The sequence below is a fragment of the Megalops cyprinoides genome, chromosome 21 (assembly GCF_013368585.1).
Source record: "Megalops cyprinoides isolate fMegCyp1 chromosome 21, fMegCyp1.pri, whole genome shotgun sequence".
Taxonomy (NCBI): Eukaryota; Metazoa; Chordata; class Actinopteri; order Elopiformes; family Megalopidae; genus Megalops; species Megalops cyprinoides.
Window position 1 is genome coordinate 13124510 of NC_050603.1, and position 16838 is coordinate 13141347.

A 16838-nucleotide genomic window follows, 5' to 3' on the forward strand; every position below is an offset into this window, starting at 1 on the left:
GACTGAAGCTGTTTGTGAATGAATCAAGCCGCATATTTCCTCAATGAAAAGTGCTCTCAGTAATCTTAAGGGTCCTGTCCTGGCGCTTTCCAATTCGGCTTAATTCTCTTGTGCACAATGACTCACATTCCTTAAAAGTAGTTGACAACAAACCCCATATTCGATACTGCTGGGAGGTGTAGCGGAATAAACGTATGGCGTTAATAACACAAACAAACGATTGATGCCTGTAGTAATTGTACCATTATTTGAAATGCAAACACAATGCACACATCTTGATTAGGAATATCTTACCCGCGGTAGGCTTCATACTTTTTGCAGGTCCTCATCCAGTTGTGAAAATCCACATTATTCCTTGGGGTTTACATGATGTTTCGGTGCAGGTGCGCTCTCCCTGAGGATGCACCTGAGTGAACGCAGAGCAGTACTCCTTTGTATGGGGTTCTCGGAACTCGTTACTGAACCTTTCACTCAGATTGCATCCAACTTCTTTACCCCGCTGCAATACTCCGAGGAGACTTTTCCTACAAACATTCTTTTAGGTTACTTTGCTCCTTTTTTGGTCCAGCGGCACTGACGTACATCGGTCTCTTAATTCAGCGTTCTAGCCAGATACGACTGAGCGCGACGCGCGGGCTAGTGTGTATGAGAGAGAGAGAGAGAGAGAGAGAGAGAGAGAGAGAGAGAGAGAGAGAGAGAGAGAGAGGGAGAGAGAGAGAGATGGGAAGTGCAAAGGGAAGGACGGCAGTAATCATTAATAATACGCTACACGCTTCACAATAATTCAGCCCTTATTTATGCCACCGCGGCTGTTACCTCCAGTGACTCCTTCTGGGATCCCATCGTTTTAAACGGTCGAAAACATCCTATTGCGGTGACCGTCCTGGAGGGATTTGTGTTTTTATTTAATAAACACAACGTTGGGGATCGCGCCAGGACAGTACATTACTTTCACTGGGGCCGTTTTTAAAAGGAATGACGGGAAGGTATGGATGGGTCAGCCAAATCGGGGGATTTAGGTAAAACCCCAGATGGAGGCCAAATTACGATCCGGGAACCGGAGAGAAAACGAATCTCCTAACAATATCTGACTTGAGCAACATCGGTCTTGGCGTGTGAATCGTCCATCCCAACGAAAGATTCGGAAGGTGACATAAGTCATGCACGCGCGTGTCCCGAGGCAGTTTACTGTGTTGTTTATCTGAGGTTGCTGTCAAGGGTAGCCTATACTTTCTTTGAAGTGTACTTACATGGCTAATAACACTGAAATTATAATTATTTACAGTCTACGTCCGTAAGAGATATGACTAGATTCACAAGGTACAAGTATACACTAGTACGTACACAACATTTTAACTAAATTGGTCACAATCCCACTTAGGGAATACATTGCAGGGTTACTGGAGTATGAGTCACTCAAACGCATCGAATTTGGCATTCTTGAGTTTCGTAAGTCATTTTTAAAAGTGACTGTTATTACTCGAAATAGTTTTGTTGATTGTTACATGGCCCCTCTCCATTTTTAAGACAGAAAAGCGTGTACCGATTACTACTTCATTCACAAATCCCCAGACGTCCCAATAGGTGTTTTTCCGCTTTCAGAGTATGACACATCCGGGAACTGGAATTATGAATTACGAAATGAAACCTTGGCAATACTTTCGGCCATAGTCAATCATATCACGTGTATCCATTATTAATTAATAATAACATTAATGCTGTTTTTGGGTTTTCACTTCAGGTCAGTTGAGCTGACACTATTTCGAAGCGGCCGTTTTATAGTAATGATGTGTATGACTTCACGCTGAGTTTCTGAAACGCGAGCGTGTTGCATTTCATTCCTTTATGCGGGATTGCCACTAAACCGTGGTTTGTCGTCCGAAATATTTGGGAGGTAGCAATACGAATACATACCAACAGCTTGATGGACAGTCATGGGTGATCATATACACTTTATTTGGTATAACCACCTGCACCTACCTAACACTGTCATTCAACGCTTTGGATTCTGTCCCAAGAACGGACGGCTGTGCAAAGTTTTTTTTTTTTTCTTTTACGCAGGTTAAGCTGATAATTTGAATCACCGATGACAAAAAATATGTTGACTTTCATCTGTAGATATTCATTTTTAACAGAGGAGTCTTGCTTTTACAGTAAATGGAAGAGCTAGTATGCAAACAACGTGCACACCACTAAAAAACCTCACGGTCAACTGATACTCCGTTTAATCGTTTGGGTTACGTTCATGGAAACTGCTCTGAATTCCGAGAATGTGGCGCATCTGTTTCCATAATAAAAAGGAGCTAGGGGCGTGTTGGGTTTAACGTTCAGATGTACTTTTCTATTCCATTAGCAGATAGAAGGTCCTGGCACACCCTCAGGTTCCCTTTTAATTAATCAACACCCGTTTATCCGAGTTGTGCTGGTGACGCAGAGCAGCCGGGCGACGCTCGAGGCGGCAGGAGCGGCATATGGCTCTCTTCCTGTTGGCTGCGTTCTAATGCGGGAATACCCAAAACAAACGCTTGTGTAGGTAGTTGTGCTATACACAGTTACTGAGCATGGGGACATGTTAATAGTCTGTAAACTAGTCAAGACCAATATCTGCGTGTGGCGTTTGCCCTGGAATGACTTTTTGTGTTTGCGTATGCGGAATAGAAAGCACTATATCATATTTATTATTATTGCTGTGGTTAAACCAGGATGTACGAGGTGGACTGGCTGTCTGCAGAGCTGGAGAGAAGATTCCTGTGGTCCGATGGTCTTGAATATTGTGCAACTTAGGAACTTTGCTAAAGCCTGATTTTTGTGGACACCCCTAAGCACTCCCATAGCGCCGGCAATGCAATGGTAATTAAATTGTTTTGTCAAATGTATAATTGTTAAGTGTTATGTGTTAAATGTGTTGTCATAGTGTTGTCTATGTGTTTCTAACTGCTTCTTTTTCAATATCTGATCTTATTTCAAACCAGCTGCATTCAAAACAGTTCATTGTTTCATTGTGTCTTGTCTGTTGAATCATTGTCTGTCTAACAGTATACCAGTCATTTCCCAAATGGCCTCACCTGTGTCAGCAGTAAGTCATTAAATACACATGTAGTTGAATGCGCACACTTGAGAGCAGTTTGTTGTTGTTGTGCTTCTGCTCAAGTCTGGGTTGTTTGTCGTGTTTTCAAAAAAATTATTTGTTTTTGAAGCTTTGCTCCTTCTGTGTTTTTTTTTTTCCCGTGAGAAATTTCGGCCAAGTTCTCACCAATACCAGAATATTTTTTTCATAGGGCTAACCACTGATTAATAATTATGACCATTCATTCAATCTGAAAAAGTGCTAATTTACTATTGCTTAATATGTTTTCCCCCTGTCTCACTTCGGCCTGTTTCTATACAGGATGGCCTACTACCTGTGTTTTTAGTCATGACTGCCCCAGTTCTACATCCCTGCTGTAGCCAATACTTGTTCTCATGGGGTATTATTGGGCACATTACATTGGTTTTCTCTGGCTCCAACTTTAAACCCTTGTCTGGGAACTTGCATTTAAAATTAGCAGTTGGACTATCATTCCTGCCACTAGATTCCTTCTATATGTGTATATCTGGGAGTGTCATGTACATTTAAGTGTCACAACGGTGGTTGTTCACTTAGGCTGATCACCAAGAAGTTAAAATAGGTTTTGGATACCTATCAAATTGCCTAAAGCGTACCATAAGACTGAGATGCTTTACTTCCCCTCTAGGTCCTCCCCATTTCAAGGCCTCCCCCTCAGCCTAGACTCTAAGCTTTTTCAGGAATAGTACTGCTGCTGGCCAAAGCCTTGGGGTAATGCTTGTTAACCAACTGTCTTTCTTTCAGGTTGCAGCAGTGAGCCAGGTATGCAAATTCTTTTTGTACAGCATCCAAAGATTCCACCCTTACTTCACTATGTATTCTACACAGCTCCTAGTTCATGCCCTGGTCCTCTCACACCTGTGCTGCTGTAACTCCCTCTTTATCTTCCTGCCTGTGCCATCAAACAACTGCAACTAATCTAGAATTCAGCTGTACAACTTGTCGAAAACCACCGAAAGCATAGTGAAGTCACTCCTCACCTGACTTCACTGGCTTCCTGTTACAGCTCACATCCAGCTCAAAACCTTGGTGCTAGCATACAGGACAGTAAATGAAACAGCCCCCTCATACCTACACTTGGTGTTCAAACCATATTTATCGTTCAGATCACTACACTCTGCAACACTAACAGTTCCTTCCCAATGGGGTCACTCCTCTCAGAAACGATGCCTGTCCGTATTGGTCCCCCAGTGGTTGAATGAACTTTCCACTGGGGTCAAGACAGCAAAATCAATGGCCATCTTCCGATGCAGACTGAAGACCCATCTGTTCAGACTACATCTTGGTTCCACCTCAGTTCCCACCTCTTAACACTTGTATTACCATTACTTGTATTATGGTCTTGTTGGGCTCACACTCACTGGTCTGGGAATGTTGTTAGCCTGGTCAGATACTGTTGCTCATTCAGCTTGAATGGATACACTTCTGTTCTCTTGTGCTGGAACTCACTCTGGATAAGAGCATGAATGTAATGTAATGCAATGTAGAACAACACAGACACTTCAGCAACATGAATTACGAGTTTCTAAAGCAGTTAGATCTTGGAGAATACAGCACATTTGATTTTGTGAAAATGAATAATGTGACAGATCTGTTCAGCCTCTCATTATTCCACTCCCTTTTTTGTTCTCAATCCTGAGGTCCCGTGACTTGATCACAATGAGTCATCATGTGACCAGAACAGAGACTCATGGGAGTTCTGCTAGTTCCAGTATGTGTGTGTGCTGTTCTAACAGGAAACAGATGTGGCTTTGGCAGCTTCAAGGCTTCAGTTAAAGAGACAGACTGAGAATTACACTAAGGAACATAAGATGGGAGAAGGCCTGGTGTTTGCACATACCCAACACAGTCATAGTGGTTGTTTACTTAAACAAGGCTATACCATGCCATGCCACCTGGTGGCTATTGAGGGCAACAGCCAGGTGTTACTTTAGGCACCTTGCTCACTTATTTGAACTAGTGATGGACTGATAAATCTATGTGTTTTGACAAGCACAGCCAATCAAAGATTACATGGTTGTAGGTTTGTATCATGTGTGGGTGCTGGTCACCAGACTTCCTCTCTGTGCTTCATTTTACATGAATGCTGGTTGTTGAATTTTACCATCAGAGGGTGCTCTAATTTTGCTGCAAGTGAAATTCCCTTATGTGCACTCAAGTGCCAGGTAGATCAAAGGTTGCTTTCATTTTTTTAAGGCAGATTTAAAACACATCTGCGTAATGCAACCACCATGTACTTTTGGATTATCATTATGGTTGTATTAAAAGAACCAGGGGCAAATTTTAGCTGCTTCACTGTATCAAGTCATACATTCTTTTTATTGTTGTTGTTATTGTTTATAGGTCATACAATATTTCCCCAGCCTGAAATCCATTTATAAGCATGCACTTCTCACCAAAAATGACATAGTCTTGGTTGATTTACTTTGATGAATATGTTCCTTTGGCAGAAGGCTTGTAAAATAGTGTGTTGGTCTGCCAGATGCTCCATTCACTTACAGACAGACTGGCAAACACTTACCTCTTATGTATGTTAATGACATTTAGACAAAGCTCCTGTAAAGGTTTCTCTACTTTGAGCAGATCTTAACCTTACTTTATTTTCTATTGATTTCTCCTCTTATCAGAGCACAGAAGGAATTTTAGCTGCTACAACTACTATTAGTACTGTTGCTACTACCAGTCCTATTGCTACTAACAATACAGCAGATAATGCAATTTTTACCACTACTCATAGTAATGACAGAAATGTTTAAAATGCTGATATGTTGGTGTAATGTCACACATTGAGAGGGCATGTTTTTCCTGTAAAATATGAATGGGTAATTAAATGAACCTCAAAGATGGGCTGTCCAGCTTAATTTCACCCCATAAGCAAATGAGCAGTCAAGACTGCATAGACATACCTGCATGCACACTTGCAAATATGGACGACAAGCCTCTTTGCTGAAAATGAAGCCATAATTCACGCTTCTTTTATTTGTCCATCAGATTCTGTGTGTGTGTGTGTAAAGTGGAGCAACTAGCCTATGCTTATCATGGCTATGTATTCACCAAACATTAAGCTGTCAACAATTTTTTTTCTTCCCTTTACAGGTCAGTGGTATACAATTCAGTAGGCATTCCAGTATGGTCATTACTCCCTGTCAGGAGCAACAGGTTACAACATAGACCTATACAAATATAAAAATATACAGTTGCATTACACTAAAACTGTATCTTTATAGTTCTTTTCAGATGTTTTTTTTCACGCCTTGAATTAAATGCACGTAATTCACTCCACTAATATCAAAAAGAAAACTTTTTATCAAAAAGAAAATGTTGCAGTGAAGCTGCATCATTATCATCATCATCTAAAACTATCTAGAGAAAGGGTTTTACTAATTATACATACTTTTTGAGAAGCGTGATGTTTGTCAAGATCACAAAGGAAAAAAAAACCAAGAAGCTGAAATTTAACACGCTACCACGAGATGGCCAGGCGCTCTTTGGGTTCCAGTTAATTGGGTCCATATGAATCGATTCCCTAAAAGCCGCCTGGACCTCTTCGCGTTTCACTTCCTTGAAAACTCTGGGGGTATATAAGCAGTCTTTGTCTGCGTCAGCTAAAGCGGTTTCTACTGTGCTCAGGAAGGATTCCTCTTTTCCAGCTAAACTGGAAGCCAGGTAAACTTGCTTGATACTTGATTGATTTCGATACGAAAGCGCAGTATTACATACAAGTGCCGAATGGTTTTTGAATTATATATTTGTAAGAAATTGCACGAAAATATAAAATAGTTGTGAAGCGTTCCTTGTTTCGGTTTCATTTATGTTGCATCCGGAATCACGTAGATTTTAAAAAGTAATCCTTCCTTGAAAGCCTACGATCGAACACAAAGATAAGACTACTACAATCCTACGGTGTATAGCCATATAATTGCCGTTAATAAATTGATAGAAGTAGGACTAGAGGTAATAAACACGTGACAGTGCACAGTGTTAAACAATGACGAATCAATCACTGCTTCTCATAGGTGAGCGAAACTCCGGTCCTATGACATTATTATTTTATGGGATCATAACAGACTGGTGTAAGTTGGAAAACTGGAAATATTTTCCCTTTAATCTTAGTACAGTGAGCAAGTTCAGAATCGATGTGTTTTTGCTGCAAGGTATTAAAATTGTCGCCAATCATTCTGCAAAATGCGCTGGTTCTGTGACCACAATTTGAACTGAAATAAACTGAAAAATGTCATAAAACAAATGTAAAGTTCAATCAAAGTAATGAACCAACTTCGATATACGTTATAAACATTTAATTAGACTGTAACTGCATAAGAGAGGAGATTAAAGGCTCTGCATTTAAGAAAACTGCATATTTGAGATAAGAATAAGAACAAATTCAATATAAATTAAGGAAATGCAAGGTTTTGGTCATGTAAGGCAAAGGAATTTTAATTTGTGCCAAAGCAATATTGACGTTGGTCTAGTTATATATAAAATGAAACATGAGGGAGCATCAAAGATTTGGAACACCAAAATGGACAATTCAATTGAGGTTTTAGGCTAGTGCAAAAAAAAAAAAAAAACCTGTGAAAAGATAATTTTCCATTTTGCTTGAGGTGCTGCCAGTGGCTAAACAGAGATGACCATTACTTCATTGACAGTAGTCTGATGCCCCAGTGCCCCAGTCTGCCATGGTACCTGTCTGTGTCTGTATTCAGGACAGCAGGGTCACTGTCAGGATGTTGGGTTTGCTGTCCATTTTGCAGCGCATTCTAAGAATGTGCCTATTTTGACTACATCTCTAACCCCTCCCCCTACTAATGTTATGGTAATAACTTGTGGTAAAACCTGATTTAAGAAATATATGAGCATTAAAAGCTAAAGCCTTGTGGCAGTGTAAGTCTTTGCTAGGGCAAAAAGCGCAGTGGTCAAACCTTTGCGGCAATAGAGGCTTGTGGTTGTGCAATGGCAATAGTATTATATGTTTGTGTGCTTAATGGCAGCTCATAATGTGGCAATGCTTCCCACAGTAATGCTACATTACAAACATTCAGCATCTGTTCAGCAGCTACAAGCCAAGTACCTGTTTGTAAGTCACTTTGGATAAGAGCATTTGCCAAACGAATAAATGTAATACATATGCATTTGCTTTGGTCTCATAGTGCAATCAGATAAGGTAGTCAAACAAGTCAGGGAAGTGGGAAGATGGTTGAAAATAACAAGAGCATGTTATTCATTGCTTCACGGGTATCTGTATCAAGGGTGCAAGGCATAGCTTCAGGTTTAAATATTACAGATTTATGTAGCCATTTATCAAAGGGTGACAAAATCATACCCTCTCCTGGAATTTGAACCTACATCCTTATTTATACAGTCCTGTTACCAAACCATAAAGTTATCCTCTATATTGACATCATCTAAACAACATAGCTGCATCTGATGATATAGAATTATGCTCTATGCAGCCATTAAACGTTGCATTAAATGTAGTTTACCCATTCCTCTTGTCTTTTTCCCCAGAATGCTCCTGGTTGGAGGTTTGTCTCTATTGCTGGCCTCAGTGCAGATCTGTTCTGCCCAGGGAATGACTCTGGATGCAGAGTGGGAGAGCTGGAAGGTCACTCACAGCAAGGAATACAACAGCCTGGTAAGTTTATTTGTGCTTATGCAAACATATTGGCTCCGTCTCATCATTCATCTGAAAAGGATTGATGGAATCCTAGTCTCAAAAGTGAGATTTTCCTTAATATTTAGGTGGTTACTGTGGGGTGTTCATAACCTGACAGTGTAATGTATCTGAAACACAAATACCTTTTGATGTAGCTGTCTGGGCTGATGGCAGTCTGGTAACTGATCCAATTACATGAGCTTGGATCGCACTAAAACTGCAGGACACAGTTGTAATCGAAGAAATCCCTCACATTACTCAGGTTTCAAAGTTCTGTATCAGATTTCATAAGTATGTGTTTTGTCATGATACCCAAATGTAACAGGAAAATATGTTATATGGTATTTATTTTTATTTGTTTATTCTTTATTTAACCAGGGATCCCCATTGAGATTAAAATGTTTTTTGCAAGATGGACTTGACAAAACACACAGTTACAAAGACAACTGCCATGATACATACACAGAGGATCGTGATAATGTCCCACTGATTCCACTCCAAATTTTCAGGATTTTATCGGAAAAGAAGCCCCATTAATGATTAGACACCTCTAGTCACTTGTGAAAGAGGAAGGGTAGTATATGAAGCATATGCATTTAAAAGAACTGAAAGATCTTTGCCCTTTTTTGGAAATCTGTTGCAAAGCTATGCAGAGAGACATGGATCACATCCCTGCTCTGATTTCAGTGGTTAAAATAGCATGATTTACTACTGTAGTTTTTGTTATTCCACAACCAAATGTTGAAAGGTTGATCGTTTACCACTCAAGGCTTCAGAAGAGGAAGCACCTCTGTGGTGTTTTTAACGTAGTGTCGCTATGGGTCACAGCACGTCTGTGCACACTAGTATTACTTCTGTCACAGCGCCTAAAATTAGGTTAAGACCTTACAGTGAGGTTTGACCACATCCACTTTCTCAGTGTGTTCTCATGGCAGTTTCTCACCATTTACAGTATGTAAAGTGAAGTTTCCTACTGGTGATGGGATATGGAGCAAACCAAAGTCAGGTGATTTTGTAAGGGTGGCAGTTTTATTCCAGTAAAGGGTGTTTTATGCCAGACGTTGACATCAGCATGGTGGATAGCAGCAAATTGCAGGACACAGCCAGCCCTGACCTAGACGTGTTTGCTTTCACCGTTGAACATGTAGGGCGAGGAGTCCATCCGGAGGTCCGTCTGGGAGAAGAATATGCAGCTGATTGAGGCTCATAACCAGGAGTATAACCTTGGCATGCATTCTTACGAGCTGGCCATGAACCACCTCGGGGACATGGTGAGTTCCTGTTTTCTGCCTACCCCCATGCCAACCATCACTGGTACCTCTCAGTTCTCCTGTTTTATCTGCTGATAAATCTGTGCTATCACCAATGGCCAAATCTCCCACTCAGCACACAGAGAACCCCCACATCCCTTATAAAATGACATCCTATCACTCAGCAGGAGCTTTGAAACGGTTTCTGCTGCTACTGTGTGAGTCTAGCCATAATGTGGCCATGCCACAACCACCATGGAGAAAGGATGGAGAGAATACCACTTTTAATCTGAGTGACCACACTAGACGGGGTGTGATTTTTATCAACCATGTAGTGGTCAGGACATGTGACCCAGAGGGTTTAGATTCTAAATCTTTGGGTGGGGCCTTTCATATGGTCTCAGTTGCCATGGAAATGATTTCCAGCTTATCAGATAAAAAGAGATCATAGGCCGAATTAGATTCCTATTGGTTGACATTTCCTGATTCACTGAAATGGAGAAGCACAAAGGACTGGTTAGACATGATGTGTGATTTTGAACCTCTATTATGAAAATGAGTTCCTCTTTGGAGTGCCCAGTGATGCAGTATATTTTTCACACCTTAATAAAACCAGACGTCCGCATAATGAATTCATTTTGGGCAGCAGCAAAACACCCTTATGAAAAACAAACATGTATGAACATGCAGTAAAATAGAAAATCCAGTGTTCTCCTCCATCCAGCATTTGCTGTCCAGGTGCACTGTGAGGGGAAACATGGTTAGCATGTGTATGTATGTAAGGCTGCATTTAACACTCTCCACTTCTCTGGCACTCCTGCAGAAAATGTTGTGGTGAGACAAGCCTAATCAGCCATTCCAAGGTTAGGAATGAAAAGGGGAAATGAAAAAAATCCAAACAGAATTATCATATGTTCATACATATTAAAATATGACAATATACAAATTGTCAGCATTTTGAGCATAGAATTTCCTCAATGGTGTCAATAATAGCCTTCTAAGGGTCTGCTCAAGGCGAGCATATTTGTCCCTATTTGTGGATTGTGCCATTCTGGTTGATATGAAGCAGGAATGAGTGAAAGATGTCTTTTTGCCACTAGAGAAAGTGTTCTTAGATAACTAATCCAGAATCAGTTAGCCTCACCCTGTTTGTAAGCGCTCTCATTTTGTGCTAATACCTAAAGAATCCAGGATAAGCAAGCACCAACAAGACTAGTGCACAACTGCTTGAACAGGAAATATTCTGCAAGGCCGAAACAGGCAGTCATGTGGTTTCTCTTGATCTATAAACAAACATATGCAAATAAAAGACATGCTCGAGACATAGACATATACACAAACACACACAGGTGCAATCACACAAACACACACACACGCACGCACACACGCATGCACACACACGCACACACACAAAGCTTCAGAATACAATGATGAACTGGCAGACTGATAACTAATCCTCAAATGTTTGTTTGCTCAGACCACAGAGGAGGTGGCTGAGAAGATGACCGGACTTCAGGTCCCACTGGTCAGGGAGAAAAACACCACCTTCATTGCTGATGACGGCCTGGAGAAACTACCCAAAGCCATCGACTATCGGAAACTTGGCTATGTCTCGCCTGTCAGGAACCAGGTCAGCAAGGGCTTCGGGTGCAGTCAGAAAAATGTGAAGATTGTGGAAGTAAACTCCATGGAAAGTTTTTTATTAGACCTGTCAAGCATACACCAAGTCTTACAATATTACATGATACAGTCAATTAAACACTTTACCTAGTTTTATTTTTCAAATAATAATTCATTCTTAATATTGAATGGTGATTGGTTCATTTTTCTAAAAGTAGGTGGTCAGTGACTAGTCAGTGAGAGAGTGTATTTCTTCAAGAGTCAGTTATTTCTACTTGTCAGGTAATTGATACATTTATGAATACATTGTGAAGAACATGGTTCCTGGTCAGTGAAACAGATTAGCTCTTGTTTTAGGGTAGTTTGTATTTTCATAATCTATTGACCTCTCAAGATTTAAGTCTATTTGGCATTAACATTTCAGTTTGAACAATGTGTGAATACCTGTTATAATGTGCCCTACTTCAGTATTAAAAGTAACTTCTAATGACTTTATGTTGGAAAATACTGCCAATTTCCAGACATTTGGAGATAAGTTCTTTACCAATGTAAAAACTGCAGTGTTGATAAGTAGAAGTCTGCCCCCTGGTGGAGTCATTAGAAGACAGGTCTGTGTCTGTCCTGATGGTTCTGTCCCAGGGTTCCTGTGGGTCATGCTGGGCTTTCAGTTCAGTTGGGGCCATAGAGGGCCAGCTGATGAAGACAAAGGGCAAGCTGGTGCCCCTTAGCCCGCAGAATCTGGTGGACTGTGTGACTGAAAATGATGGCTGTGGAGGAGGCTACATGACCAAAGCCTTCGATTACGTCCAGAACAACGGAGGCATCGACTCTGAGGAGGCGTACCCCTACGTGGGTGAGGTCTGTCCCTCTGACGCTCTGCACACGTATTTCAACCGTTTTGTGAAGATCTCTTGGGCCCAAATGTGTTACTTGCTTAGGAGGTCAATATCAGCCTTTACCACCATTTAAACTTCTGTCTCATGTCTTGTTTGTAAGTCGCTCTGGATGAAAGTAATGTAAGCGCGTGCAAATGTATGAAGCTAATTGGAAGTATGATGCTAAATCTACCGTTGAGGAGAGGGTTTGGTGTGACTGCCAATACCGGTGTCTCCCTTAGGACCAGGACTGTGCCTACAACGTGTCAGGCAAAGCAGCCGAGATCCGGGGCTACAAGGAGGTCCAGGAGGGAAGTGAGCGTGCACTGCAGGTGGCTGTTGCCAAAGTGGGACCCGTTTCTGTGGGGATTGACGCAACCCTCCCCAGCTTCCAGTTCTACCACAAGGGTGAGTCACGCTGTGAGAGAAGCTAGACGTGGTTTTGGGTGTCCCACAATGTCTTTGAATTACTGACAAGCCCTATGAACACATTACTGTATTGTAAGTAATTAACCCAAATGGTTGGTCCAATTAGGTAAGAAAGGTCTTAATCAACGCAGAATGAGGTCTCTTCGGGTCTTAACAGCAGTATTATTCTCCAATACTTTATACAATGCAATGTTCTGTACTTTATTATTGGATTATTATAGAAAATATTATGCCAAACTACCACTAATGATAGTAAGACATCACTGGCATTGCATAATAGAAAATGATTACTTTTGTGGCATATCTCCAATTGGGAATTGTTGCTGTTGTCTTCCTCACTTCAGCTCAAATTTACATTTACTTAGAATGGAAAAAACAGCACTTTAGTACAGGCTGTGCCTTTCCCAGGGTATAATATCTGTACATACTACATCATTTATACCTAGTGTATTAATGTAGAGCAGATAATATTACATCATAAATAACACAACTGACTCATTTAATAGCACAGTTCTCCACTGTTAACATAGCATGGAATGGATAATATAGATAGTATATACTGGACAGTTTGCACAGTATCAAAATGGTGAAATGGAATGCAGGTCCAAGGTGAAGCGAAACGGAAGTAGTGCTCAGACCTGCGTCAGACTGTAGTGTCATGTGAGCATCAGGAGATCACCAAGAATGCACTCGGGCAGTCATGCAGTGCCGCTCACGCTTCCTGCTGCGGTCTCTGCAGGTGTGTACTACGACCGCGACTGCAACAAGGACGATATCAATCACGCTGTGCTGGCGGTGGGTTATGGTGCCACCTCTAAGGGCAAGAAATACTGGATTGTCAAGAACAGGTGAGACAGCAGCTCCAGGGCAGACCCTTATAATAAAGACGAGTATGTGACGAATATGTGTTTATGCATCAAGGCCAAATATGTATATATTTTTGAATGTGTCAAACTGTTTCAAAGCATTTATTCATTAAATATTTTGCTGTGTGTGCTTACTGCCTTCATGATTGTAATTTTTAATGTATGGAATATGAAAGCATACTCTGCCCTGTATTGATATATGTTGCAAATATTCTTTATGTTTTATTGCATGTTTTGTCATGTATTTACACAGCAAATGTCTTAAGCTACAGACTTGGTGGCAGCAGTTGCTAATGAATGCTTTATCAAGCAGTGATGACATGCTTATGAAGTTAGTATGCATGGCTCATGAGTGATTCATGAAGGTCAACTTGGGTGTATGCAATGCATACATAAAGCGTACAGTGTCATTTACTGACCTCTGTTCCAGCTACAACACCATGCATTTCCAGAATATCTCTACTTGGCCTGTAGGCCTAACTTGTATGTTACACAAGATTTATAGATTGTCGATAGTAGTTTCATCCATTGTCCAACAGCAGTGCAGATTTTGTGTTTTTACTTCTGCTGAGCTGAAACTACTTTCTTCAGTGCAAAGGTTGCATACCGTAATGCCCCAATCTGTCTCTCTGTGTCTCTTTCTGTCTGATTCAGCTGGGGGGAGGGATGGGGAAACAAAGGCTACATTCTGATGGCGCGCAACCGAAACAACTTCTGCGGCATCGCGAACCTCGCCAGCTTCCCCATTATGTGACCACCAGAGGGAGACAGACTGTGGAAATTCCACCCTTTATCACTAATCACAGCACTTCCTAGATGGGTTATTACCCCTTTGGTTTGTAGCAACCCTCTCACAGCTTGCTTCACACTACCTTCTTTTCCCAATCACTGATCTTACACGAGTTTCTTTTTTAGACATAGGGGCTGGGGACTGGGGCTTGAAAAACTGATCTTGGATCAGTGAACAGGGCTAAAGCACCCATAGTGTTATCCCCAGCCTTACCTCCAGTCACACTGTACGCCAGGGCTTTTTAATGAACACAGCCCACCATGGGCCTCCTGCGTATTGTTTTATAAAGAGGAATTGGAAGAAGTTTGCCTCACTAACATGATTTTAAAATCAATCTGGCCCTTGGAAAAAAGTAGTTGCAGAGCCTTGCCGTACACAGATTAACAATGCCATTGTCACCATGGATGCCTGTTGAAAATCCATTCATAAAATATACAGCCAAAGCAAAAGTGAGACAGACTGTGAAAGCGAAGGCTGATTACTGCTGTCTGTGTAGTTGAATTTTACTGTGGTAAAATGTAAGCACACTGGTAATCTCTCTGAAGTATTATACAGCCATTTCCTTACGGGAGGATGCTTGGAGATAAACAGAAAAATGTATTGCACACCGTTTGCCTTTCTTTTGCACAAAAACAGGTGAAGTGGGGCTCTACAACAAATGTACTGTACAATTTTTAAAAATTAGCCCAGCATGAATTAGTTTTGACAGGAAAGAAGTTGCCAAGAGAACTCTAGTGCTGAACAGAAATATACGTAAATAGGCAGTAAATATAAATACATATCGGTAAATAGAAACTATTTGATTATTTTCATGTTTCGCACAAGTTTATTTGTTGTTCTGAATAAATGCAGAGTCTAAAATATACTAATACCTATTTTCTACAGTCTTAGCTAGGAGTACATAATGCTAATCATCATGTAGTGTCAGAGATGATTAATGCAAAATTGTGATAAATACAGTATGAAACTGAGAAATGGCAATGACACAATGACAGAGAACAAATCACACATATAGAAATATATATAACAGAAAATGTAATATTTTCTACCTGTTAACTACTTAATAAGCCATATTTAAAAAGTCATGAGTTATCTATGTTCTGTTTTTAGCAGAACCTATCCCTGATAAAGTGACCAACCTGAAAGACTTGGTTTTCTTTAATGAGCCTGAATTGGCCACTGGAGAACCTGAAGTGGTCTTGCCTGTTCTTCAGTGAGATTGTGAAAGACAAATGTAATGGAAACATTGAAATGTAGGGTCTATAGTGTGAACGTTCTGAGTGCTAATCAAATCAGGCTACTTCCTAAAAAGGTGTGGTGTAATAGCATGTACTGTATGTGTGTTTTGAAATTGTTTGGTGCTGTTGAATCTGAAATTAGTCTTTTGTTTTTAAACTCGTCAGTCAACATGATTACTTTTTCTACTGAATAAAACAAGTGATGAAAATGAAAAATTGTGAAAAAAATTGTTGTTATTAACATTGTTATTGTGCCCAACCGTTGTTCAAAGGGATCAGTGTAATACGACACAGTTAGTTGTGAAGCTCCGTTTAACTTCAGGTGGTTGTACGGTTGAGCATCGGTAAACAATATTCTGTTGACATTCTTTTGCACAGCGCCCTCTTGTGGATAGAAATTTGGCAAAATAAACACCCATGAGCAGGGTCATGAGTTTTTCCTGTTCATACTTTCACCTTCTATCCATCCATCCGTGCCAATCAAGACACTTTTGCAGTCACCAGACTTTATATTTTGATTCCAGCTATTCAGTTAGTTGAATTACATTTGAAACTTAAAAGAACATTAGTAGCTTGCAGATCCTTTATGTTTTAAGTTTTTAGATATCTAATTTTTCTTTATGTTGTTGTAGATGCACCACTGGGCACCCTCATAAGCAGTGATAAACAGTGACCATGTGATATTACTGAATATTGCTGTCAGTCAACAGTGCCACCAACTACTTCAGCAATTAACTGTCTGTTGTGTCAAAACCAGACCAAATGCAGGAACAAGCTGTTGCATGTTGAATGCCAGTGGCACTTGTCGAAACTGGTTTGCTGTGGAGGGGGGTTTGTAATATTTTCTGTACAAACTTTTCAGTCCAGTGGTTGAGGCTCATTGGTTAATGGTTTGGATTGCTAGCAGGCTAACTAAGAGGTACAGTCTGACTGTCCCAGGAAAGTTGTATCACCTGTACTGTGCCGTGTTGGCTGGAATTTTAAACTTTTTCATTTGCAGCAGCTTTT

At 40.7% G+C, this 16838-nt stretch overlaps 1 protein-coding gene across 1 annotated transcript; it reads left to right on the forward strand.

The window, feature by feature from the left end:
- The first annotated feature begins 6731 nt into the window (after window positions 1–6731).
- LOC118796368 (cathepsin K-like) lies at window positions 6732–16229 on the forward strand. The gene is made up of 8 exons (XM_036555214.1): window positions 6732–6772; window positions 8615–8741; window positions 9911–10033; window positions 11490–11642; window positions 12272–12490; window positions 12750–12915; window positions 13676–13784; window positions 14457–16229. The coding sequence occupies exons 2-8, from the start codon at window positions 8616–8618 to the stop codon at window positions 14554–14556; spliced, it is 996 nt and encodes a 331-aa protein (XP_036411107.1). The 5' UTR covers window positions 6732–6772; window position 8615; the 3' UTR covers window positions 14557–16229.
- The last annotated feature ends 609 nt before the right edge of the window (window positions 16230–16838 follow it).